At 35.5% G+C, this 23,734-nt stretch overlaps 4 protein-coding genes across 7 annotated transcripts; all 4 read left to right on the plus strand.

Moving 5' to 3' along the window:
* Window positions 1–493: 493 nt before the first annotated feature.
* LOC147545326 (protein POLLENLESS 3-LIKE 2-like) lies at window positions 494–2,735 on the plus strand. Its single transcript, XM_086634390.1, has 4 exons — window positions 494–852; window positions 978–1,190; window positions 1,273–1,428; window positions 1,525–2,735. The coding sequence occupies exons 1-4, from the start codon at window positions 682–684 to the stop codon at window positions 2,449–2,451; spliced, it is 1,467 nt and encodes a 488-aa protein (XP_086490516.1). The 5' UTR covers window positions 494–681; the 3' UTR covers window positions 2,452–2,735.
* A 2,036-nt stretch (window positions 2,736–4,771) lies between these two features.
* On the plus strand, window positions 4,772–10,241 carry LOC147545327 (ZIP metal ion transporter family). 2 transcript variants are annotated; one of them, XM_086636339.1, is made up of 12 exons: window positions 4,772–5,197; window positions 5,409–5,467; window positions 5,750–5,842; window positions 5,940–6,029; window positions 6,132–6,216; window positions 6,407–6,462; window positions 7,401–7,457; window positions 8,148–8,188; window positions 8,309–8,376; window positions 9,280–9,336; window positions 9,436–9,553; window positions 9,973–10,241. In XM_086636339.1, the coding sequence occupies exons 1-12, from the start codon at window positions 5,134–5,136 to the stop codon at window positions 10,016–10,018; spliced, it is 834 nt and encodes a 277-aa protein (XP_086492465.1). In that variant the 5' UTR covers window positions 4,772–5,133; the 3' UTR covers window positions 10,019–10,241. The 2 variants fall into 2 exon arrangements, with proteins under 2 accessions (XP_086492465.1, XP_086492466.1); XM_086636340.1 differs by having other exon boundaries at window positions 4,774–5,197; window positions 6,135–6,216.
* A 1,799-nt stretch (window positions 10,242–12,040) lies between these two features.
* LOC147545328 (zinc finger (CCCH-type/C3HC4-type RING finger) family protein) lies at window positions 12,041–18,017 on the plus strand. 3 transcript variants are annotated; one of them, XM_086634776.1, is made up of 8 exons: window positions 12,102–12,412; window positions 13,826–13,913; window positions 14,033–14,264; window positions 14,349–14,820; window positions 15,823–15,892; window positions 16,670–16,758; window positions 16,880–16,941; window positions 17,619–18,017. In XM_086634776.1, the coding sequence occupies exons 1-7, from the start codon at window positions 12,402–12,404 to the stop codon at window positions 16,914–16,916; spliced, it is 999 nt and encodes a 332-aa protein (XP_086490902.1). In that variant the 5' UTR covers window positions 12,102–12,401; the 3' UTR covers window positions 16,917–16,941; window positions 17,619–18,017. The 3 variants fall into 3 exon arrangements, with proteins under 3 accessions (XP_086490900.1, XP_086490901.1, XP_086490902.1); XM_086634774.1 differs by having other exon boundaries at window positions 12,041–12,412; window positions 14,033–14,820; XM_086634775.1 differs by having other exon boundaries at window positions 12,083–12,412; window positions 14,033–14,820; window positions 16,880–16,954; window positions 17,107–18,017.
* A 1,412-nt stretch (window positions 18,018–19,429) lies between these two features.
* MYB83 (myb domain protein 83) lies at window positions 19,430–21,972 on the plus strand. Its single transcript, XM_086634416.1, has 2 exons — window positions 19,430–19,897; window positions 20,628–21,972. Exons 1-2 carry the CDS (start codon window positions 19,593–19,595, stop codon window positions 21,307–21,309), a joined length of 987 nt encoding a protein of 328 aa, XP_086490542.1. The 5' UTR covers window positions 19,430–19,592; the 3' UTR covers window positions 21,310–21,972.
* The last annotated feature ends 1,762 nt before the right edge of the window (window positions 21,973–23,734 follow it).

The raw sequence follows: 23,734 nt of genomic DNA on the forward strand, positions 1-23,734 counted from the left end.
ACCAGGCATGAAAATTTTTGCCCTAGGGGCATGAAAATTTTTAAGTCTTTGAAATAGATAAAGGAAATGATAAATGTGAAGAGGATTTTGACAAGGTTATTGACTTAGATTTGTTTTTTAGATAAAAGAATAGTTCAAATCTTAGCCAAACTTTCAAAAATTATGTCTTAGGTGAAAGTGGTCATCAAGTTTGGAATTTCGACAAAATCTTTCTTCATTGTATCACTCCCGATTTTCGGAAGTGTAAGAAAATTAACTTGACTAAGTTAAGAATTTCGACAAAATCTTTCAAAAGTCAATTGACTAGACGGTTAGACATACTTGTAAAAAAGTCAATTAAGTAGAGGATTAATAATGGGACATATTTTATTGTATATTTGTATCTTATATCTAATTGAAGTAGAAAGCTTTGTTATATTATCGAGAACAATAGAAGACAACGGCTAGTATTTTGAATGGTAAAATATAACCAACGGCTAGTATTTTCAAAAAAATACCCAAATAGGAGACAAACCTTGTCACTCATGTCAGGTCAGAAAAATATTACAAATTCATCTCCTTCCCCCCACTATAACTTTCTTCTACCACTTCATCTTTCTCTTCAATCTTCTTCTTCTTCTTCCATAGACCTCTGCTTCATCATCTTCTGAACCTACTGTATCTCAATTGATTAAGAAGAAGATGATGCAAGATCAATGGAACCATCAATCTACTTTCAGACCATCAAAATCTGCTCCTTCTTCACCAGTAAAACCTCTTGGGGTTTTAAGAACTCTTCGCTCTGATTCCTTTCATATTACTCATAAAGTACCCATGGGTGATACTCCTTATGTCAAGGCCAAAAATGCCCAGGCAAGTTTTTTTTTTTTTTTTTCCGCATTTCAGATTTTAAATTCAGATATAAATTCGATGAATTGTGTTTAATTTGAGATTTGATTTGATATGGGTATTAATTTGTTTCTTTAATTTGGATTCAGTTAGTTGAGAAAGACCCAGAGAAAGCAATTCCCCTGTTTTGGGCAGCCATTAATGCTGGAGATAGAGTTGATAGTGCTTTGAAAGATATGGCTATAGTAATGAAACAACAGAATCGAGCTGAAGAAGCTATTCAAGCCATTAAATCTTTGAGAAATCGGTGTTCAGATCAAGCTCAAGAGTCTCTTGATAATATCCTTTTAGACCTCTATAAGGTACAATCTCCCTCTCTCTATCTCTAACTTCTCTCTCTCTGTTCTAACATTGACCTATTTCAAAACTTCAATTTTTACACAGAGATGTGGAAGATTAGGTGATCAAATTGAGCTATTGAAGCATAAATTATACTTAATTCAAAAAGGTATGGCTTTTAATGGAAAACCCACGAAAACCGCCCGATCCCAAGGAAAGAAATTTCAGGTCTCAGTTGAACAAGAAGCCAATCGACTATTGGTAATTCATTCTCTCTCTAATCTCTACCTTCTTCTTTCTCTTTCTTCCATTTATTTGTTCATCTTCTTCCTAATCACTTCAAGTTGAAAAAAACAGGGGAATTTGGGATGGGCATTAATGCAGAAAAGCAACTATATTGAAGCAGAAGATGCTTATAGACGAGCTCTCTTGATTGCTTCAGATAATAACAAGATGTGCAATTTGGGTATTTGCTTAATGAAACAAGGAAGGATAATCGAGGCGAAAGAGACTCTTCGACGAGTTAGGCCAGCAATGGTGGAAGGTCCAAGAGGAGTAGATTCACATCTAAAAGCATTTGAAAGAGCTCAACAAATGCTTCAAGATCTTGAATCAGAATTGATGAATAAAGTAGTAGGTGATGGAGTTGAAAAAGGGAAGCTTTTGGATTCCTTCTTGGGTTCTTCTTCAATTTGGCAACCTCAACCTTGCAGAGAAGAAACTTTTGGTTTTTCAAAGAAAACTAGAAATGGGTTTGCAGATGAGAATGTCAATTTATTACCCAAGTTAGAGAATCATCAATTTGTTACTAATAATAATCTTCCATCAAAGCTTGTTGGAGAAAAAGAAGAATTGAAGAATTCCTTCAATGTTACTGCAAAACCTTTCTATTCATCTGAGATGAACAATCAATCTGGAATTCAATTTCAAGATCATCTGGGAGGAGGAGGAAGTGGAGTTAAGAGAATCAGGTCGATAAATAACAATACTAATCGGGTTATTAAGGATGAAATAACTAAACCCATCATTGTAATTAACCAGCTAGTTGAACAGAACAATAAAACCAGAAGAAGATTGCTTCCAAATGAAGAAGACAAAGAGTTTACCAATTTGTTGCCAGACAAGGCTTTTGAAGAAGCCATTATAGCAGCAGTTCTTGGAAGTGAGGAGGGTGGTGGGGTGGGACTTGGGAGTAATAAACCACCATTATTGCAACATAGGAATTTTGAAAAGAGGCTCAGGGTTTTTCAGGATATTACTCTCTGTTTGAGCCCAAAGGCCTAACTCGGCCCACATGACTTTTTCCTATTCATATTCTTTCATTAATAGGGATAGGAGTATGAGTTTCTCTAACTTAATTGTTAATGGTCTTTTTTAGGATGGGAGATAAACTTGTTCTCCTCGGGCTTATGATTAGAGTGGTAGTTGTTAGGAGTTGTAGGCAAAAGTTTTGCCTCCTTAGACTAGTTTTTTGGTATATGGGCGAAAAGCTGTAGTCCGCTGACATAAATTTATGTCTGCAATAAAATTGTTCGTATGAGTAATAAGATATTTATTCGCGTTTTTAATGAGTTTCTCTTATCATTGGAGCGTAAAATATTTATGGGTTATTTCTCAAATAGCCTCAACTTTGTGACTAGCTTCCTGCTTAGCCCCCTGCTTTATCAATAATTCTCATATGACCCCCTTTTTCAATTACCGTTAACTCTCCGTTAACCAGTCATCATTTCTCTCTCCTCCATCTCACCACCTCTCTCTACCACCTCATGTATTCGCCACCTCATCGTCTTCACTGGCGAAGGTCGCCGACCTTCAAACATAAAAAAAATGTTTTTTTCCTCTCTCTCTAAGAAACAGGTAATTTTTTTTCTTCTCCTCTCTCTAGATCAGATCTAGAGAGAGTGGAGACCCCATTGAAGGCCCGAGCAGACCGACCGACCTTCAAAGGATCTGCTGATCTAGAGAGAGGAGAAGAAAAAAAAAATTGTTTTTTTATGTTTGAAGGTCGTCGGCCGGAAATTGGTCAGCCGACGACCTTCGCCGGTGAAGACGATGAGGTGGCGAATACATGGGGTGGCAGAGAGAGGTGGTGAAATGGAGGAGAGAGAAATGATGACTGGTTAACGGAGAGTTAACGGTAACTGAAAAAGGGGCCATATGAGAATTATTGATAAAGTAGGGGGCTAGGAACGAAGTTGATCACAAAGTTGGGGGTTATTTGGAAAATAAACCAATATTTAATAAGAGCAACAAACAAATATCATATGACAAGTCATAACCAATCATATACAGTCATGTTTAGTGTCTTCGAAGAAAACTACATAAACATATTTTGTCTTTTTCATTCGATTTAAATTTGATTTATGTTTCTGATTAGTCATTTGACACATGTTCTGCACTGAGATAGCTTTTTGTCAAATTCTGTACGAATTTTGAACTTCATAAGAAATTGTCTTAAAAATAGTAAAGATGGCCCTTAACACCAACCCATTTACTAATATCATCAGAGTTGAAACGATGAAGATTTCTCCGGTTGTTTTTACAACTACTCCTCTAGAAGTATAGAAAATTGGCGGAAGAAGTTCGGGCATTCCGAGCTCAAATAACTTCTTGTATGCTGTGTATATTTAAGTTTGCACTAAGATAAATTTATGCAGAAACATATGTTAATTCATACGCACAAGTGCAAGCTTTGGTGTGCACTTAGAACATGTGCCTTCAACATATTAAACTCACGATGTTAAAATACTTATTTCACTAAGAACACTTTGTCACAAAAATCTCAGACCCATGTTGATTCGAACGAAAATGTTAGTGGTTTTGCAGTCGACAAGAATTGTCACGTATCGATCATAGTTAAAAGATCCAGTTTAACAGTTCAAAAAGATAAAAGATATAACGTCAATCATAACATTAATATAGTGGAACGAACATATTAGTGTACTAGTGTAGGGTGAAAGGAGTTTGATATCAATAGGCACTGTTACGGAAGCTTTTGGGAAATGTCTATATATCTCCATGAAAATAGAATCGTGAGTGGAAATTGGTTTTGATTCGCTTTATTTCCCATTTATTGCAATGTCATTCATACAATATTTTTTGTAACAAACAAAAGAAGTTTTCTTATCTCGTTAGAGAAGAATTGCACATAATAAACAAGATATTGGTTTCAGATCGATGACTTTGTAGAGGGGGTGCTCAATATTCTATAGTCTAAAATGCGAGTTTGAGTTATGCCAAATTTATAAGTTTAAAGTGAATATTTGTTGAATGTGGGGTTGGTTGAGGAGTGCATACATAAAGTCATAGTTTTAACCAATTCATCAATGTCAATGATATCTAACTTGCACATAAACGAAATGAATCGTTCATTACTATTTGATGTAGTGGTTGGACACCCGTTCCGTAACCTCGTAATTTAGTTGGGTCGGAGTGTCTGACCCCATCTGAATCCCAAAAAAAAAAAATATATGAATACGATTTTATGAGTGGAAGCTTTAGAATTTCCCACCAATTTATGATGATTACCTAAATTACACACTAATTTAGGAATAAAAATACCCTAAAAGAAGAATATTAAGCAAACCAAACGTAGGAAGGTGGTATACAAAATTAGGCCATAAGGGGGTTAAAGAATTGGAATTGGAAGGGCACGAGGAACACGCTACGTCGGATCCGATTGTGATCTCTCTCTCTCTCTCTCTCTCTCTCTCTCTCTCTCTCTCTCTTCCATTTGGGCATTAAATTATGAGTTTCCTCTTTTTATTCCTTTCCCACCACTACCTATTACCCCCATCACTACTAATTCTCTCTCTCTCTCGCTCCCCAAAAGGCAAACCCCGCCAATTCCCCTCCTCTCTTTGAAGCAGACTAAAAACCCCATAATAAGGGAACCCTAGTTTGATTACCATTTCAGGGTTGTGTTCTATTGTTTGTTGTGTCTTTGAGGAGGAAGAAGTGGTTTAAATGGATTCTCAGGTGATGGTAGCTCTTGCTCTCTCTCTTGTTGGTGGATTAAGCACCTCCTTAGGTAAAATCTCATCTCCAAAACTGATTCTCTTACTTCAATTTGCTTAGCTCAAGTTTCTACTCTTATATCCAGTTTGTTTGTAGTTTTTCAATTACTGGGTCACTCATGAATCCATGATGGGTGCAATTACTGTCTGAAAATTTTCAGTGATTTCACCTTTTTTGTTTTGTTTTGTTTTGAGTAACTAACTTGTTAATTTGTTCTGAAACAGGTGCACTTGTTGTTATTCTTAATAATGCCCCAAATTTGAAGATGCTTGGGCTTTTACAGGTGATGTTCAAAAGACAAGCTAGCTGCTAACTCTTCATTTCTCTAGTGAATTTGGCCAACTTGTTAGTGCTTGTTAATAGTGTTCATCTTTTATTTTTTTATTGCTCCAATCTCTGTTTAATTGTTTCGGATTGTTCTTTATCGTTTAATACCAGTTTCCTATTTAGGGCACATGATAAGGCTTTCTGTTTTGCTTGAAAGCTCTCAAGACCTTTTGACTGTTTTGTGTTATTTTGTAGATGAAGTAGAACTAACCCCTTAATTTCGTTATATTCTTCCCAGGGTTTTGCTGCAGGTCTTATGTTAAGCATTTCTTTCCTTGATTTGGCGCATAATGCTATAAACTCTATAGGCTTCTTAAAAGCCAACATTTGGGTAACATCCTCCCCAAGTTGTGATTACTCAAATCGGGTTTCTTCTAATAATCACCATTTTAGCTTATTGCCTAACTTCACTTCATATGGTCATGCAGTTTTTTGGTGGTGTTATTTTCTTTGCCATTATTTCTAGTTTCATCCCAGAACCAACACTTGCTCCAACGGTCGATGTGAAAAGCAAAAAGGTTTGTATGAACTATTTAAATTTCGCATCCTGATAACCCTACTCTCAAATTTGGAGCAAAAACAAATGTCTTACGTATTACCACTTTCATGCTCGAGAACAGAAGAAAAGTGGTGATGAAGGGGGTAAGGACATGTTGAAAAAGCATCGCCGCCAAGTTTTATTTAGTGGAATCATCACTGCTATTGGTATAAATTTTTTCTCCTTCTGTTTTTTGATATTCATCGTGATTAAGTTAATTTGCTGAAGCAGTCCAGTGGTAACACTAAATTCTGGTAATATCACCAGTAAAGTTATTTATATTGGTATCTGATGAGTGAGTAGTGTAAGTTGTTTTGTTTTCATATAATTGAACTGCGCAATTACTGCGTGTTGTAGGTATAAGCTTACACAATCTTCCAGAAGGAATGGCAGTTTTCCTTGGATCAATGAAGGTGCTTCTTATTCTGTTCTCTTTTCCTGTTTTTTAGTTATGGAGCATTGGTGCTAAATACACCATAGAAAAAATATGTGGCGAATCAAAACAATTTCTAGTTAGGACTTAAAACAACTATTAGTTGTGCAAAAGTTAAAAGTCTAGAAGCATCCAATTGCAGTTTTGCTGCTGTCTCCAATGAGATTTCAGTGCATGGTTTAGAAACTTCCAACTTTTAGAAATTCGTCGAGGCAATTTGGTAGTTTTTTGCCTCAAGGCAGACATACTTGAATGCTTAAAAAATGCGTACATAATTCGTTTGTGAGGCGTAATTTGCGTAAGCAACATATGATGATACATTTGTATAACTTAGGATCATATAAACATTGCCTTCTAATTCCATCAAAACATTGAAACAGGGAAAAATGATATAAGGAGAATTAGAAGCATTAGGTATGCCTTTTGAGTGTTTATGTGGTATTGTAACAGAGTTGAAGAAAAACCATTTCATGATTTCCTTCCATATAAATGTGGTTTAGTATTCTTTTTGTAAACGATGTATGCCGTTCACACCTCAAGGCAAACTTCTCTAGGTGATCCCTTGCTTTCTCATAGAAACCTGCGTTGAGGTCGGAGATATCTTTTTAACATAGAAAACTGGTGGTACTTAATTCGGGATGCTCCCTTGACTTACTAAGATTTCTGGATAGTTTACTTTAGTATATGAAATGCCTATATTACATGGTTTATTCAACGAGTAGAACGAATGTACTTATATCTATTACTAAGAAGAACCAGAGTATACTAAATATGCTAAAAGTAACCACTCTGAATCTGATGATAAAAATTGGGTAGCTAGCAAGCAGCATTGCATTTGGCGCTTTTAAATTTGACCTTGATCAATTAGAATAACATATTCTTCTGGTGTTTGGAATTTCTTGGTGATAACTGTCACAGGGGCTTCGAGTTGGTCTTAACTTGGCACTGGCCATTGCGTTGCATAACATCCCTGAGGTATCCATATTTACATCTGCTATATATTGCTAGTAGATAGTGATTGAAATAATATAAATCATTTTATCTTGAACACGTAGATTGCCCCAAAAAAAAAAACACAATATCTGCCTACATAAAATTTGCATCCACTGCACAACCGAAGTCGTAAATTCTTAGACACTATCTACTTAGAATTACTTTACAATCCAAATCCACTTAGATTAGTGGTTACCTGTGCTTAATTGATTTACATTTTGCTAATGGTGAAGAAAACGTAAAAGCAGAAGAACAATGGTGAAAAGTAACAGATAAAACGAACACGGCAACACATACAACTAGTTGAATCTTATTTATAATCCAATTTTACTGTGTCCAAAAGGAAAATGAATGGACTTTTTGTAACTCATTACATTTTTTTTCTTGGTTAAGTAACAATAAGAAAGATGTTTAGAGTCTTTTGACCTTTAAATTTATTTTTCATTCCCTTAGGATTTTTCCTAGCGATATTCTAATGTAGTTTTTCTCCTATTGAGATATATTGTGATCTGCTTGGATCAGTTTTATCTGTTAACAAGAAAAGTTTCTTTTCTGAAAAATAGCTGTTGTAGGCCAAACCATTGGCAACTACCCCGTTTTCGCTGGCCGCATTTAGTGTCTCTCCATCATTCTTATCAGCTCAATATTATACTATATATATTTCTACTGCAGGGAGTTGCTGTAGCACTTCCTGTTTATTTTGCAACACAAAGGTAAGAATTTCTTGAGCATATGTCGAATTGGGATTTTCGGGAAGATGAAAATTTTCTCTTTCAAAAATCAAACTGTATCATGCACATACATGACTACTCCATTCTTTCTGCACATCACAGCAAATGGGAAGCGTTCAAGCTGGCAACACTGTCTGGCCTTGCTGAGCCGCTTGGTGTTGTAATCGTAGGTATGTTATTGGCGTTTCAGTGCAATCTTTTCTAAAATTTTTTTTTAACATCCTTGTCGAGTTTTCAAAAAGTAGAAAATGTTCTTATGTTTGCACTAGAAGAGATCTATCATTTGTTCGCATTCAATATTAGAGGCAGAGAAGATCTTTGAAAGAATTCTCTAATTTACTCTGAAGGTCGTGCAAAGCTTTACTGGTTTGTCGCAAGTGAACCCCCAAAATCAATTGTCACAAATTAACAATTCCTTTTGTTTTATTTATTATAGTGGTTTTATGCCTCAGCTGAATCTGATTTATGAAGAAAGTAAGCTTCTTAAGATTCAGTTGCATGACAAGCTCAAACTGTTAGAGGCCTGACCTTTTGCTCTAAGACCTCAAATCAAGTTAACAACTACTGTTGGGCTGAAATTACCCTGGGGTTCACCTTGATAACTGCACTCCCGCTGTGCACAGTACTTGTTAAACCCATAAGATATGGTTGAAGATAAGATATTACTACGAAATAGGATTTATGAAGCTGACCAATACATTTGTCGGGATTAGGGGTGCAGACCAACATCTACAAAAACCTAGGTCCTAGACATATCAAAATTCCTTAAAAACCTACTTGACACAGGCACGAGTGAAGGGTACCATCGGACCCAGTGAGTAGAAAAAGATCAAAATGTCCTTACATGATTGTGGTCAAGTACACATAAGATGTATATGAAAATGATACTGTATACCCATTGAAGTCACTCGAAGCACTTGAATGTAGTATGGGGTGTGGTATCCATTTCATGCTAACGTAGTTGAAAACCTATAAGAATACTAGTATTGTTTTTTTATTGTCCATGTTTTTGTCTTAGGCATGCTAAGATACTTCCTTAGCTTGTTACAATCTAATCTTGTGATTCCATGCAGCTTATCTATTTCCGAGCAGCCTAAACCCTGAAATTCTTGAGGGACTGCTAGGATCAGGTTTTCATTTGTAACCTCAGTTCTTTTCTATCACTCGAGCCCTGGCTTTGAGTTTTCCTTTTCTTTTGCTTCACGAATGTTAACTTGATAATCATGCAGTTGGTGGAGTGATGGCTTTTCTCACCTTGCATGAAATGCTGCCCTTAGCATTTGATTATGCAGGGCAGAAACAAGCTGTCAAAGCCGTATTTCTTGGAATGGCTTTCATGTCTGCAAGGTAATTTAGTTCCTGTGGCAGATAAAAGATTTTATTAATTTTCTTTATGGACTTCTTGTTGAAAGCACCAAGAAGTACTCTGACAGTTTCTTGTAGGACAAAATTAGCCAAAACTCCTTTTGTCGCCAACTGTTCTTGGGTCCATTAACATTTTTAGGCTTCAAATCCATATGCACAAGTCTGCACATATTCTGAAATCTTTGCACATAGTCTGCAGAAGGAGCCCAAGCCTAAAAAATAATAATATAAACATGTCTTCTGGCCGATTTAGTTTTCTTAAGCGGGGATAAGAGATGTTTTCGTGAACATATCATCATAATAAAATTTAGATGCATATATTTTTTATTGGTGACTTTGTCTTGTCGATTATAAGCTTCCGGTGCTAACTCACTATATGTCTTGTGTTCAAACCACCACAGCCTATACTTTCTTGAGATAAGCTTGCCTAAGGATATGAGCTTGTAACTCGGGATGGTTCTATGCTAAGATGGGGGTAGGCAGTTGCAGGAGCAGCTGATGCTTTAAATGTCCCTGTTGACTTCCTTTCCCTTTGTATCCTCAAGATGATATCATTGTTATTCTTCTTCTTCATCCTCCTTGTTCCTTAGAAAATCTCAGTTGTAATCAATACTAATTGTAATTCACCCCTAGCAATGAACACAATACAATCAAAAAGTTGATTCTTCTCTTTCTGCTTTTCTTTTCTTGTAGTATTTATTCTTATGCCTCTGCGCTGGAATTTCTACCGATAATCTTTGATATACGAGTATTTTAGAACTCATGTTTTAATGAGTTGCAGGATCTACAATGGTTTTCATTTCTTGATTACTTTTACATTGAAATGAGTCAGGGTTACAATGGTGAAATAACATTATACACCAAAAAGTTCTAAAAACACACCAAACCAATAATGAAGGACGTTGCCATACAAAACTTTATGTTTGGCATAGTGAATGACACCGATAGAGGAACAAAAAGAAAAGTAAAAAAAGAACAATTGGAGAGATGATATTACTCCCTTTTCCTTAAATCAAATATAAAAATTTATCTATCTTATGTAAGAAGAAAGAATTTTTGCCAACAACTGGTAGCTTAGTTAGTAAGTGAATATACTCTGTAGTGCGGAGGTCCCAGATTCGATCCCTTTGTGATGACTATTGTAGTCAATATTAAGAAAAAAGAAATTTAACAAAGAGATAGTTTAAAAGGAATATATTAATAATATTTTGTAGAGAAAAATATTAGTTTTTGTAGTGTCAATGTAATTGTTTTTAATATTAAATTGTTTAGTAATACCAAAAATATTGGACAATAAAAAAAAGTTAGGCTAAATAAATAGGTTCACCAAAAAATTGTACACTTGTTTTTAACATTTTGTGGAGATTTCATAAAAAAAAACATTTTGCAGAGGAAAATAAGTGGAGTGTTGTAAAGCAATCCCACATTGGTGGTGAGATGGAGTGTGGTGCTCCTCTTAAGAGGTTAAGCACCCTTCCCTAGTGAGGCCTTTCAAAACCGTGAGACCTAAGTGTTCCTCACCATCCTATAACACGCTATCAGCACGATTCGCTCTACTTTGATGTGGTCTTGGGAGAGTGTGTTGTAAAGCAATCCCACATTGGAGGGAGACAAGAGTGTGGTGCTCCTCTTAAGAGGTTAACCCCCCTTCCTTAGTGAGGCCTTTCAAAACCGTGAGGCCCAGATGTACCAAAGCGGACAGTATCACTAGCAGTCCGGAAGGCTGGTCTGCACCATCCTATAACATGGAGAATAATGTTGTAGTTAAATTTTATGTACTATAGTGTAGTTAGATTTTAAGTCTGTCTTCTAAGGGGATTCTCATAAAAAAAAAAGTTTAAATTAGGGGTATTAAGAATTGGGTTATTTCCCTAATGGCCCCCTACTTTGTGACCAGCTTCCCGCCTGGCCCCCTACTTTACGAGAAATACCCATATGGCCCCCTTCCGTTATAACACCATCACTCTCTCTCCTCCATCATGTTTTCTCTCTCTGCCAACTCACGCCACATCATTTGTTACGCCACCTCATCACCTTCTCCGGCAGAGGTCGCCGTCCGGCCAAATTTCCGGCCGGCGACCTTCAAACTAAATTTTTTTTCTCTCTCTTCCTCTCTCTCTCTAAAATTACTCCGGCGAAGGGAGACCTTCGCCGGAGTAATTTTAGAGAGAGAGAGAGGAAGAGAGAAATTTTTTTTTTTTTTTTAGTTTGAAGGTCGCCGGCCGGAAATTTGGCCGGCCGGCGACCTCTGCCGGAGAAGGTGATGAGGTGGCGTAACAAATGATGTGGCGTGAGTTGGCAGAGAGAGAAAACATGATGGAGGAGAGAGAGTGACGGTGTTATAACGGAAGGGAGCCATATGGGTATTTCTCGTAAAATAGGGGGTCAGGCGGGAAGCTGGTCACAAAGTAGGGGGCCATTAGGGAAATAACCCTTAAAAATTTAATGAGTTTTGATTAGTTTTTCAATATGAACACGAAAATTTGGTGCCTACCGAATTCGGACAGAGCCACAGAGGTGAGGGACACGAGGACCACAAATAATTTTATTACGAAAGTACCCCTAAGTGCGGTAATGAGCGTTATTTCCAGCTTTTGTTTGAAACCCCCTTCCTTCCTCTCCAGGATAATAAATTGAAACCCTAAGAAAATGAGGAGAAAATTGGGTCTCTCTCTATACCTTTTCCGTTAAATCCTCCTCCTCCGTCTTCTTTCTTCTTCTTTATCTTCTCTCTCCTGAAAATAAGATTCATCGTCTCCTCCATTCCCCCCTGGGAAGCCCTAGACAGGTCTTGATTTTGCGGAAAGAGTTACTTTCCCTCCTATAAGTTATGTCTAAGAGGTATTATCCCTGTTGTTGAAATTATTTCTCTAATCAACTTCTTCTTCTCTAGCTCAATTCATTATTATAAATTTACTACATCATTTAAATATCTTAATTAGGGTTATTATCTTCATGTTTCTTGTTACTGTAGTTATCCTCTTTCACAATATTTTTGATGTTGTTCACTTTCTATAAGAAAGTATCTAGAAAGGGTTAGTGTTGTTTGGCAAGCTGGGATTATATATGTATATATGTACACCTCGAGGTCCTTATCGTTTTGCCCTACGTGGTTTTCGAATAGATTGGTTGATGTTCATACCAAATGCCTTCTTTGATTGATTCATTGATGTTTTCACGTTTGTTTCTTTGGATTTAAATAAACTGGATGTCAAAATAATTTTGATGTTTGCACATTATGATTTTCATACTAAATGCTCTTTTCGTGTAATATTTGGGTCTGGTCCGAAACGAAAGGCTAATTTTTTGTGGAGGTTAATCACTTGAAATTTCAAATAATTTTGTGGCTCCATTTGGTATCTACTGAACTTCTGCAAATATGCACATCCAATTTATGTTTCGTTGTATAATAAGATTCAAACCTTGGTCTCCACAGTTTATGCTTTGATTGGGTGTGGGCTGTATTTAAAAACTACAACTTCCATATGTATTTGTCAAATTTCATGTAGATTTAACTGAAAATTGGTTTGTAGGATAACACTTAAAGAGACATAAGCAAGTCACAATGCGATGCCAATATTTGCGAAGTTTTCCTGGATACTGAGAGGGGTCTATATCTACTCTTTACTTGATTTGAGAGGAGAAGGGGTTTAAATCATATAGATGTTGTATTATATGTCACCTTTACCTGGTAGGTTTAAAGAAAAAAGCTTCACCTACTCTTTGGAGGTGACATGCACATTGTCAATAGATTTCCAGATAGCTCAATGTGAAAAGTTATCGTTTCTTTTTAGACAAAAACAATTTGTATTAAGTTCAAGGGTAATTACAAGGGAGGGAGAGCTAGGGATTAAATTATCTTCACATTATTGTAATTGTGCTGAAATGTTATTGTGGCATTCTCTTCTAATTATTAAGTACAATTCAACAATGATACAAGTATACCCCACCTTGCCCCCCACCATACCACATTTGAGTAGAACAAAGGAAAAAATCATTGTTTCGAGGACAATCTCGTCATTTACGTTTCTTGTACTATTATTCTACGTAGAACATGTGTTACGTTGGGGTATACTTTTATCATTTTTGTATTAAATATTAAATTCACCTTCTGTCGGCACTCAGTGGTGAAATATTTACAAGTTGAATTGTGCTGGTTGAGTAGCTGTGCACTCAAATGATGTTTGGTAGTATAGGCTAATATTTAGTTGGTTTGGTGATCTTACAATCATTTTTTCTGTTTTGGTGGTCCAGGGTTCTCTGCAAGTTCTTTGCACATGGCGCATGTCTAAAAGGAGAACACTGTGAATTCTCGCATGATTGGAAGGACCAATCGAATAATGTACATAAATCCAAATCTCTATTACGATTACATGCTTTGTATTGATGCCCGATACTAGCTGTGTGCTTTACTTATTTTGTAACTGTGTTTTCTTACTTCTGGTGGTTTTATCATGACAGATATGCACCTTCTACCAGAAAGGTGCTTGTACGTATGGTAGTCGGTGCCGTTATGAACATGTCAAAACTTCTCGGCCACAAACTTCTCTTTCGGCATCTTCAACAGATTCAATACGTCCTATATCTTTTCAAGTAATATCCCCTACCAGATATTCCTCCAATGACGAAAAATCTTCTGTTTTTAGTGCTCCCGTCGAGCTTTCTGCTTTGAGTAGGCCTTTCTTCCCTCCAGGTACTCCGGTATGGAACCAAGAATCCATCGATACTAATTTATTGGAAAATGAGAATATTGAAGAGTCTACAACCATTGACCCAGCTGCTCGTCCTATTTGCTCGTTTGCTGCTGCGGGTAATTGTCCTCGTGGAGATAGATGCCCACACATTCATGGCGACTTATGTCCGACCTGTGAAAAGTATTGCTTGCATCCATACAGACCTGAGGAAAGAGATGAGCATATAAAAACATGTGAGAGAAAACAGAAACACTTGGAGGCTCTGAAACATAGTCAAGAAATTGAGTGTAGTGTTTGTCTTGATCGTGTACTTTCAAAACCCACGGCTGCCGAGCGGAAGTTTGGGTTGCTGTCAGAATGTGATCATCCGTTCTGTATTTCGTGTATCAGGAATTGGCGTGGCAATTCCCCAACCTCCGGCATGGATGTCAATACTGCATTGAGGGCATGCCCAATATGTCGCAAGCTCTCATATTTTGTTATTCCTAGTGTGATTTGGTACTCAACTCAAGAAGAGAAGATGGATATTGTTTACAGCTATAAAGCAAGACTCAGGTATCTATGTCATCCCTGTTTATATATTAAGCCTCTAGTTTGTTTCTTTCAGAATTACTCTAGTCAAGCGGATTTGTGTAGTCTAGTTTGTTTGTTATTGATGGAAGTATTTCATTGAACAAAAACAAGAATACGATAACGAAATCAACATAGTAAAACAAAATTGCCCTTACCTTATACAGAATTTGACGCAGTGAACAATCCTAAAACTGAGGCCCTTTGACAGCTCACGGTCATTTTGCTCATTTTGCATCTATTTGTGTAATCAGTAATCTTTACAGTCAGCCTGCAGTAGGCGTCAAAGAAGGCTTTATTGGTTTAGTGAGTCGGAAGTTAGCCAAAAGATCAAGATAGATTTGTTTCTAATATAGTTTGTGATAAAGGCCCGGTTAAGAGTAGGAGATAAAATCCTTACGAAAATCCAGTCATTTTATTGTCTCTGTTGGTAGCCTCAAGATGTGGTGCCTCGTGCCTTCATTTTTATTGATATGTGTATATATTATATAATAGGCTGTTCTTTCCAATATGCAAATTACTAAAAAATGTCCAAATTGTACCATATTGGGAATTATCAGTTAGGTTGCCTTCTAAAATTAAATACACAAGAAAAAATTAATCATTTAAACCAAGTATCCACCATGATACGGATCTGGGTTTGAGAGGCTGACATATGTATATATAATGTGTGTGTGTTTGTGATGCATATGAGAATGAAATACATCGTCTTTTATTTGTTATCTTGTATCAGTGGGAAAGCAATTTTTTGGAGCTCTAAGTTCATTATACAGTATACATTTCGTTGTTGTTCTGCCTAAGTCTCTTATCATCTTATGTGATTCTCTGCATTTGTCTGCATGTTCTTTGGCATCAGATGATCCACAAGACTACAACAACACAGTTTTTGAAGTATCAACTTCTTTACAATTGTGTAGGGCTCGAAACATGGTAGTTGAGACATTCAAATAGCATCTAAGCCTGCTAACAATTTTTTTCTCGTTGCAGTTCTATCGATTGTAGGTATTTTGACTTTGGAAATGGGTCATGCCCCTTTGGGACTAGCTGTTTCTACAAGGTCAGCTGTTTGCTAACACAACTTTTGCATGTTCATGAGCTTTTTAGAATGATTTACTATGTTGGGTACTTGTACAGTTGTACCCTACAAGTAACTTTAGTGTGTTAACTCAGCAAGAGGCGAGATGCATGTCTCAGTAGAAGTCTGAGGTAGTGGTTTGGGCTGTCGTGGTCTCCGTAATAATTTGTGTGGCTTTTTATATAGATTACACAATACATATTATGCATAATGGAATAGTTAGTTAACTCGGCATACAAGAGTATAATATAGAACACAGTGGTTTCTATGACCAAACACAAAAACTTATAATCATTACTCAAAAAGGTGCTTAATTAGCTAGGGAAGTGGTCATGACTCACGAGACTGTCTTCAACAATGTAATAGTGGGTATAATGTGCCTATTTTGTATGTACAACTTTGTGTAAAATGGACATGTAAATATCGCTCTAAGTTAACCTCTTTGTGTATAATGTAAAAAATGGTTAGTCGAGAACAAGAATGAAATTGTAAGTAAAATTGAAGGACATAAGAACGAGAGTACTTGTGTCGGATACTAATGCCCGTTTATCGGTGTCATGTTACATAGCTTATATACTCATGTTTCCATTATATACTTATCAGGTATTTCGTCATTGTTTCTTCTTGATATCTGAATATCGCCTACTCTCATCTATATGGATCAATGATTTTTGGTGTCTTGTTTTCGTCCGAGACTTACGACTTAAATTAGTTATTGAGTGTCGTGAACTCTGAAAGATGGATTTTATGTTGCTCCAGCATGCATATCGTGATGGTCGCCTAGAAGAAGTGGATCTACGCCACCTTGGAGCTGAAGATGGAAACACAGTTATAGCAAAAGATATTAGGTATATCTTAAGTTTTCACTTGGGATCCCTTTTATGATCAGTCAGCTGTGTTTGCTGGTGTGCTTTACATTGTTTGGTTTAGGGTCTAGGGTTTATCTTCAAGTTCCTTGGTTTTTTTCAGGCTTTCTGATTTCCTCCGGAATCTACATTTAAGGTGAAAGGAAACTGGTGATAGAGCTACAGGTGAGTTCTCAAAGTTTGCTCTTTGCTTTTTCCCTCTAATGTGTCCTCGTTATGTAATATACTAACCTTGTGAGATCAAACTACGATTGCATTCCAGGCATTTAATATCAATAATCGTGTGAAAATATATTATCCATAGGCTAAGGCTAGCTCCAGTGTTTGCAGCTTAGCACAAAGATGCCCACATGTCATTGAGATACTTCTATTTCTGTTTGAGTTCCAATGTTGGCCTTGTAAACAATTAATGAACCTGCGGACTTATCTGTGTGGAAACTCTATTACTATGTAGAGCATCCATATGTATGCCTATGGGCAACACGAGTACGAGGTGTTGGAGAAAGTGAGTTGGAACACAGCCTCTGACACTTTTGTACACACACACATTCATATATATGTGTGTGTGTGTGTGTGTGTGTGTGTGCGTGTTTCTTTCTCTTTAGTCTTCACTATTCTTAGTGATGAACGTAATACTTTAATTCTTCCCACGGTGGTATTCTTTCTTTGTACATATTTGTTCATCTCAAGAAATAGATAAATGATTTGGAAGGAAAAGACAATGTTACCGAGTGTTTTAGGACCTGAAACAAGCGATCTTTATCTTATTTTACAGTGGTGCTTTGTCCTATTATATTTACCGAGTGATGTTGCTTAAAAGATTTGTTTTCTTTTTGGTACAGAAGTTTTTTCCAGCCTGAAGATCCAGACGAAGGGGAGTAAAAATCAAGCAAAAGATTATCGGAATATATATAAACCGGAATAAAAAGTAGAAAAAGGAGAAAAGAAACAGATGGCTTGAATCTCTCCTCTTAAACTAATGTTGTTATGATAATAAACAATCCAAATAAAAAGAGGGGGAGTTTATAAATCATATAGGATCTTTTACCACCTCATTTGTTAAACCAAATGACCATAATTTTGGTGTATATACAGATCTGAGAATTCTGTTTTCTTAGGAAAGTACTTCCATGATAGTAACTCATTTTTGGATGTTTTTTATTGTCAAAAAAGAAAACATAAGAGGATATCTATATATACTGTTTTGTTTCTAAATTTATTGAAATCAGATCTGGTATATATATACCTTATATGATCCTCTTGTTCAACTATTTCTGTATTTTATTTTTGCACTCTTTAAAAGCACCAAGTCTCTATGCTAAGCAAGAGAGGGATTCTAATGATACAATAGATATATAACAAGAGCAGGTTGGGCTGTTTACAGAGCTCAATTTTTTTTGCTTTTGGAAACATTGAATTTAAATAAGAAACTTTTAGTGAATTGCAAAAGGATCAAACTACAACTAGAAAGGACCACATAGCAATTCCAAATTCCACCCCCATTTCCCAATCCTTTCTTCCTCGGTGTTACTCTCTCCCCGTTTCCCTCTATTCCTCTTCCTCCATCTTTTATATTATCACTTTGTCGGATTCTAAAACCAGAAGAAGGATTTTGTCTAGTTTCTTGAATCAGACGAAAGTCTTTCGTCTGATATCCCTTCATCTGGTTCTCGAAGCTAGAAGAAGGGTTTTCTTCATCTGGATCTACAAACCAAACAAAGAGTTTCCTTAGTCTGGTTTCCAGACGAAGAAAACCCCTTCGCCATCCCGAAGAAAGGGTGGGAGAGAAAAAGGGACTAAGGTGAAGGGAGAATGGAAGATTGAGAACATTTAGGATAAAAATATGGTCAAAAGAGGATTTTGTTGTAATAAAGTTTGACTGAATCTGGATCATTCTCTTTATGAGCCGTTCATGTTGTTTAACTGTCAGGATTCAGCCAAACTTTGAAAAGAATTTTGCCATTCATTTCAGCAAAAAAATTATCAAAACTTAGCCTTTCCGTTATTGTTATCGGGTTATATGAATTACTTTTTTTTGTTTGTTTGAAAATTACTCATATCATTAGTGAGCATTTTCATTTGAGCAACAACTAGCTATAGAGAATAAGAGGTAAATGGAGTTGCATTCAATAAAGGCATGATAAGGGTGATTTTGTGTTTTGAAAATGGTTATTAACCATAAGTGAGGAATGAAGATGGAGTTATTATGTGAAGTTGAAGCAAATATGTTACTTGATTATTAAACAAGTTTTCTCTCCTAGCTCTTCCTTTTCCTCAATTTCTCTCTCAAATGCCCATACACATATGATGATTACCTTGTGAGTGAAGAAATGCATTGGAAAAGGACAAGAGAGAAATGGAGTCAAAGACAAGAAGACCAACCCCATCATTCTCTTTCCTTTTAGGTCCCACTCCAAACCGTTTTCCACTCGACCTATCAACCAACAACAACATACAATATTTTTACAAGACAATTATCTCTCTCTCTCTCTCTCTCTCTCTCTCTCTCTCTCTCTTCTCCATATTCTAAGCAAACCCCACAACCATATCCCCATCATCATTCCCACTCCATGAAGCCTTCTCCCTCCCTCCACCTCTCACTACTCTATTCTCTCTTTCTCTTCTATATTTCTAGCTCCAACTCTTCTTTTCCATAATTCTTCATTTAAAAAAGTCATTTATATCCAACCCCAACGTGTATATATATAAAAACAAACCAAGTACAATATATACTACTTTAGAGAAACTTTAAAGGAAGAAGGTAGAAGAGGGAACTGAGATATAGTCATCAGGGTTATCTTCAACCTATCTTATATATGAGGAAGCCTGATAATTGTCCAGTTGAAAATGCCAACATTATGGTTAGCAACATTAGTACCACAAAACCCAAGCTTAGAAAGGGTTTGTGGTCACCAGAAGAAGATGATAAGCTCATGAACTATATGTTGATTAATGGACAAGGTTGTTGGAGTGATGTTGCAAAGAATGCTGGCTTACAGAGGTGTGGAAAGAGTTGTCGTCTTCGTTGGATAAACTATCTCAGACCCGATCTCAAACGAGGCGCTTTCTCACCTCAGGAAGAAGAGCTCATTATCCATTTGCATTCCATTCTTGGCAACAGGCTAGTTCAATCATCTCTTCCTCTTTCACTCACACACACGCATGCACGCACGCACGCACGTGCACACACGCACACACACACACACACACATTATATATATAATCTTGTCTTTTTAAGTGTTGCATCAATTGACAATTAGCAATATAAAGAATTACATGAGTTGTTTTCATAGAGAAAACGCCGAAGAACTACGCCATGGTTATAATTTATACTATGTTAGTATATAAAATGTTTCGTGGAATATTTGACTTGAACAATTAAAAGACTCCGGCAAACTTAACTCGATAAAACTAATAGGCATCGAGTAGAAAGGTCTTAGACATTGTATTATTGGTTATGAAAGTATATTTTGTCTTTATGGGATTACTTTCACAATTTTACTTAAGTTTTTGGTCACTATATCTACAAATGTATCATAAAGTTTGAAATTTGTGGGCCTTTCTAGATTTTGTATTTGATTTTTTTTAAGTACCTTTGGCAGATGGAGGATCTCAATTTGTTAAAGAGTTTCCTAGTGAAAATGACATCTACATATGTCCATATAAAATATATATGATCTTTGAGTTAAAGACACTACACATGCAAAACTAGTTAATTAGTTTTAGACTTTAAGCATCCATGCAAACCCATGCATTTAAATTAGAGACAAAATAATTAAGCTTATCTTTCACATTATTCAATTTCTTAATTTTATGTACACTAATTCTTTTTCGTTGGTGAAATAATTCAGGTGGTCACAAATTGCAGCACGATTACCTGGAAGAACAGATAACGAAATAAAAAACTTCTGGAATTCAACAATAAAGAAAAGGTTAAAGACAAACTCATCTTCTTCACTTTCACCAAACAACACTGATTCATATCAACATCAACCAAGAGATGATATAATAGGAGGAGAATTGATGTCCTCTACCCATGACTATGACATTATGATGAGTATGTGCATGGATTCAACATCATCAGGTTCATCATCATCAACCATGCATAATCAAGCTAATGACATCATGGGTATGAGAAGTAATCATCTATTTGGTCCATTATACTCTATGCATGAGAATAGCTACAATAATATTAATGATTTGGATATTCCCACCCAAGTTGAAGGTATGGAAGGATCAGGATCTTTCTATGAAGGTAGCAATGGCATGTTTGGGGAAATGTTTGGGGCACCCCATTTGGAAAGCAGTATAAGTATAGAAGAAAACTATAATCATCATGAGAAGACAATTGAAAACAACACTAGTACTAGTAACAACCAAATTCATGATATAAACAACAACCAAGTAGAAGAAAACTTGTTTGTTAGTGGAAATTATTGGGAAGGAGAAAACTTAAGAATGGGAGAATGGGACTTGGAGGAATTGATTGAAGATGTCTCTTCATTCCCTTTCCTTGATCTTCAAGTTGATTAATTAATCAACTAATCAATTTGGTTATCTTAATTCCCAATTCTTTTTTTTTTCACCCCAACTTTTTACTCAATTCATATACAACATACTTTAAACTGCAGATATCCTAGAAAAATTAAGAGAAATTTCTACAATGCGCGCGTGTCTCTCAACGGGGAAGACCAATATTCGAATTCCACTGTTTTTTAAAAAAGAGAAAAATGTCCATCTACTTATTTTCTTTATAAAAGGCCTCGTTTGGGCTGAAATATTTCCGGGTTTACTTCACCCTTCAAGTCACACATAGATTTCAAATAAAGGTCATAATGAATGAGAGAATATTATTCTTTTTGTTTTGGTGATTACCCCAAATTTCTTGTAATTAATTATGTGAATGTTGTTCTTATTTTACTTTATACTTGATTGTTTTTTCTCCCTGAGTGATGGTAAATTGGTCATTTTCACTTGCCATATGTGGTTGGTGGAATAATGATATGATAGGTGTGTGGAGAGAAATGTGAATAATTTAGCTAGGTGGTGAAATAAGATTAGTACATATTATAAATTGTACTTATTATGGGATGTACAAAAAGAGCAAATGTAAAATGGAAGTTGTTATTAGTGGATATAATTCTGCCAGGATGTACTACACATATTATCAATGAAAGAGTACAAGTCTCTTCTTCATATTACTCTCTTAACAAACATACAATGTCATCTGGTTTGAAGTAATGATAAAGTAAGTGAAAAATAAAATTGGAATTTTTCGGTAAACAAAGGATATGCTTAATACATAAGAAACTCTATAAATATACTCACGGACCTATCAAAATTTATGAATTAGAAGAGTTATTAATTATTCATACATTAATACTCATGAGACCATCAAAATCCAAGAAATCTTTATAAATCATTCATGTAATATGTACTATGTGTTATAAATATCAGATTTATGGTGGATGACCACCACATATTGTAACTCCCACCACCGTAAGTTCTTCACCATTACTTTGTATTCAAGCACCATTATTGTGTGACTCTGTATTGGTTATGTAACTTATCTAGATGTCTATATAAAGAGGTTCTTTGTTAATGAACATCCTTCATCAAAATATAAACAAATCAAAGACTGGTGAGCTTGTTCAATTGTAATTGGTAAGCTACAAGGTATTTGGGGTTTTCTTTGTTATTTATTCAAACTTTCTTATCATTCTTATTTATCTCTAACCATTGATTTCATGTTTGTTGAGATATAATAAACTATATCAAAATGATATAAGAATTACCTAGATGATAATGATGAAAGGGTTAGTATTGCAAACTAATATGAATATCAATGCAATCTATTCAATGGTAAGGTGAAGGTAAGTTATGTCTCCAAAAATAAATTGGTGTTACTCTCAAATCTAATGTTTAATTTTGTATGAATATATCATAAATGCGTCTGTTAATGAAGATTTTCCCGAAGAAGAAATTTAACCATCATAATTTAGTTAAGATCAAATTGAAGCATCTATTTGTATATGAGGTTACCAAATCTGAAGTTTGGTGTATACACTTCTTCAAATTTCGACAATTCTTACTAGAGTAAATAATCTCTAAGGATGAATGGTTTATTATCACCAAAACGTTAAACCATTGCAAAACAAGTTAAATTTGTTTACTCATTCCTGAAGAATGAAAAATATTGGTATTTTAAGTTCTGGAATTATTTTTCCATTGATTATTATGGGAGAACAATTTAACTGTGATAAGAAAAATACTTCACCGAGTTCAGATTCAAAATGAAGTGGCAAAAATGAAAGATCTCATTTCAATATATAAACATATAGTCTGATTAAATTTGAAAAAGTTTTTCATGGTGAAAGACAACCAATTTTTGTGAAATTCTTTTAACGAGAATAAACCACAATTTTGGTTGCATTTGTATTGCAATAAAATTTTCATCAAGCGGTGATAATATTTTCTTTCGCGTGTTTGGACAGTGATAAGTTGTAAATTCTTGGAGAACAAAATTAGTTGAATATCCGATTTCATAGTACAACTGAAGTTGTTATACCCAAAGAGGAAGTGACGATGGATTTTAGTAGAATTAAAAATTACATGGAGATGATACATCTCACATGTTATCAATCACACCTGAAGTTGTGATATTACAACAAAGTGCTCAACCTGAAGTTGTGATTAGATAGCAATTTTGGTCCTACTGATCATATGATATGAAAATAGATGTCAAAATTTGTTTAAAGCAATTGATTTTTCTTTTCGTCTTTGTCACAACTTTGAAGTATGTGTGCATCTGACGTATGATTTTACTATTAAATGTGACAAATCTATCGACATAGGGGAGGAAGTCCCAGATTCAATGTCGTCAAATACTTGAAAATTATCAAGTTTCTCTCATTTGTAATTGATAAACGAAGAATTTACTACCTCCAAATATTAATAT

Source organism: Eschscholzia californica, unplaced genomic scaffold (assembly GCF_041429995.1).
Source record: "Eschscholzia californica isolate CP2 unplaced genomic scaffold, dmEscCali1.0.p SCAF_4, whole genome shotgun sequence".
In the NCBI taxonomy this organism is placed as follows: domain Eukaryota; kingdom Viridiplantae; phylum Streptophyta; class Magnoliopsida; order Ranunculales; family Papaveraceae; genus Eschscholzia; species Eschscholzia californica.

Excerpts from the sequence above, each read along its gene's own strand:
- LOC147545326 (XM_086634390.1), top strand. The coding sequence starts at position 682 with ATGATGCAAGATCAATGGAACCATCAATCTACTTTCAGACCATCAAAA. Across the intron at positions 853-977 it reads TCAAGGCCAAAAATGCCCAG|TTAGTTGAGAAAGACCCAGA; the intron begins GCAAGTTTTTTT and ends ATTTGGATTCAG. Across the intron at positions 1,191-1,272 it reads TCCTTTTAGACCTCTATAAG|AGATGTGGAAGATTAGGTGA; the intron begins GTACAATCTCCC and ends ATTTTTACACAG.
- LOC147545327 (XM_086636339.1), top strand. The coding sequence starts at position 5,134 with ATGGATTCTCAGGTGATGGTAGCTCTTGCTCTCTCTCTTGTTGGTGGA. Across the intron at positions 8,377-9,279 it reads GCTTGGTGTTGTAATCGTAG|CTTATCTATTTCCGAGCAGC; the intron begins GTATGTTATTGG and ends GATTCCATGCAG. Across the intron at positions 9,337-9,435 it reads TGAGGGACTGCTAGGATCAG|TTGGTGGAGTGATGGCTTTT; the intron begins GTTTTCATTTGT and ends ATAATCATGCAG.
- LOC147545328 (XM_086634774.1), top strand. Across the intron at positions 13,914-14,032 it reads GGAAGGACCAATCGAATAAT|ATATGCACCTTCTACCAGAA; the intron begins GTACATAAATCC and ends TTATCATGACAG. Across the intron at positions 15,893-16,669 it reads GGACTAGCTGTTTCTACAAG|CATGCATATCGTGATGGTCG; the intron begins GTCAGCTGTTTG and ends ATGTTGCTCCAG.
- MYB83 (XM_086634416.1), top strand. The coding sequence starts at position 19,593 with ATGAGGAAGCCTGATAATTGTCCAGTTGAAAATGCCAACATTATGGTT. Across the intron at positions 19,898-20,627 it reads CATTCCATTCTTGGCAACAG|GTGGTCACAAATTGCAGCAC; the intron begins GCTAGTTCAATC and ends GAAATAATTCAG.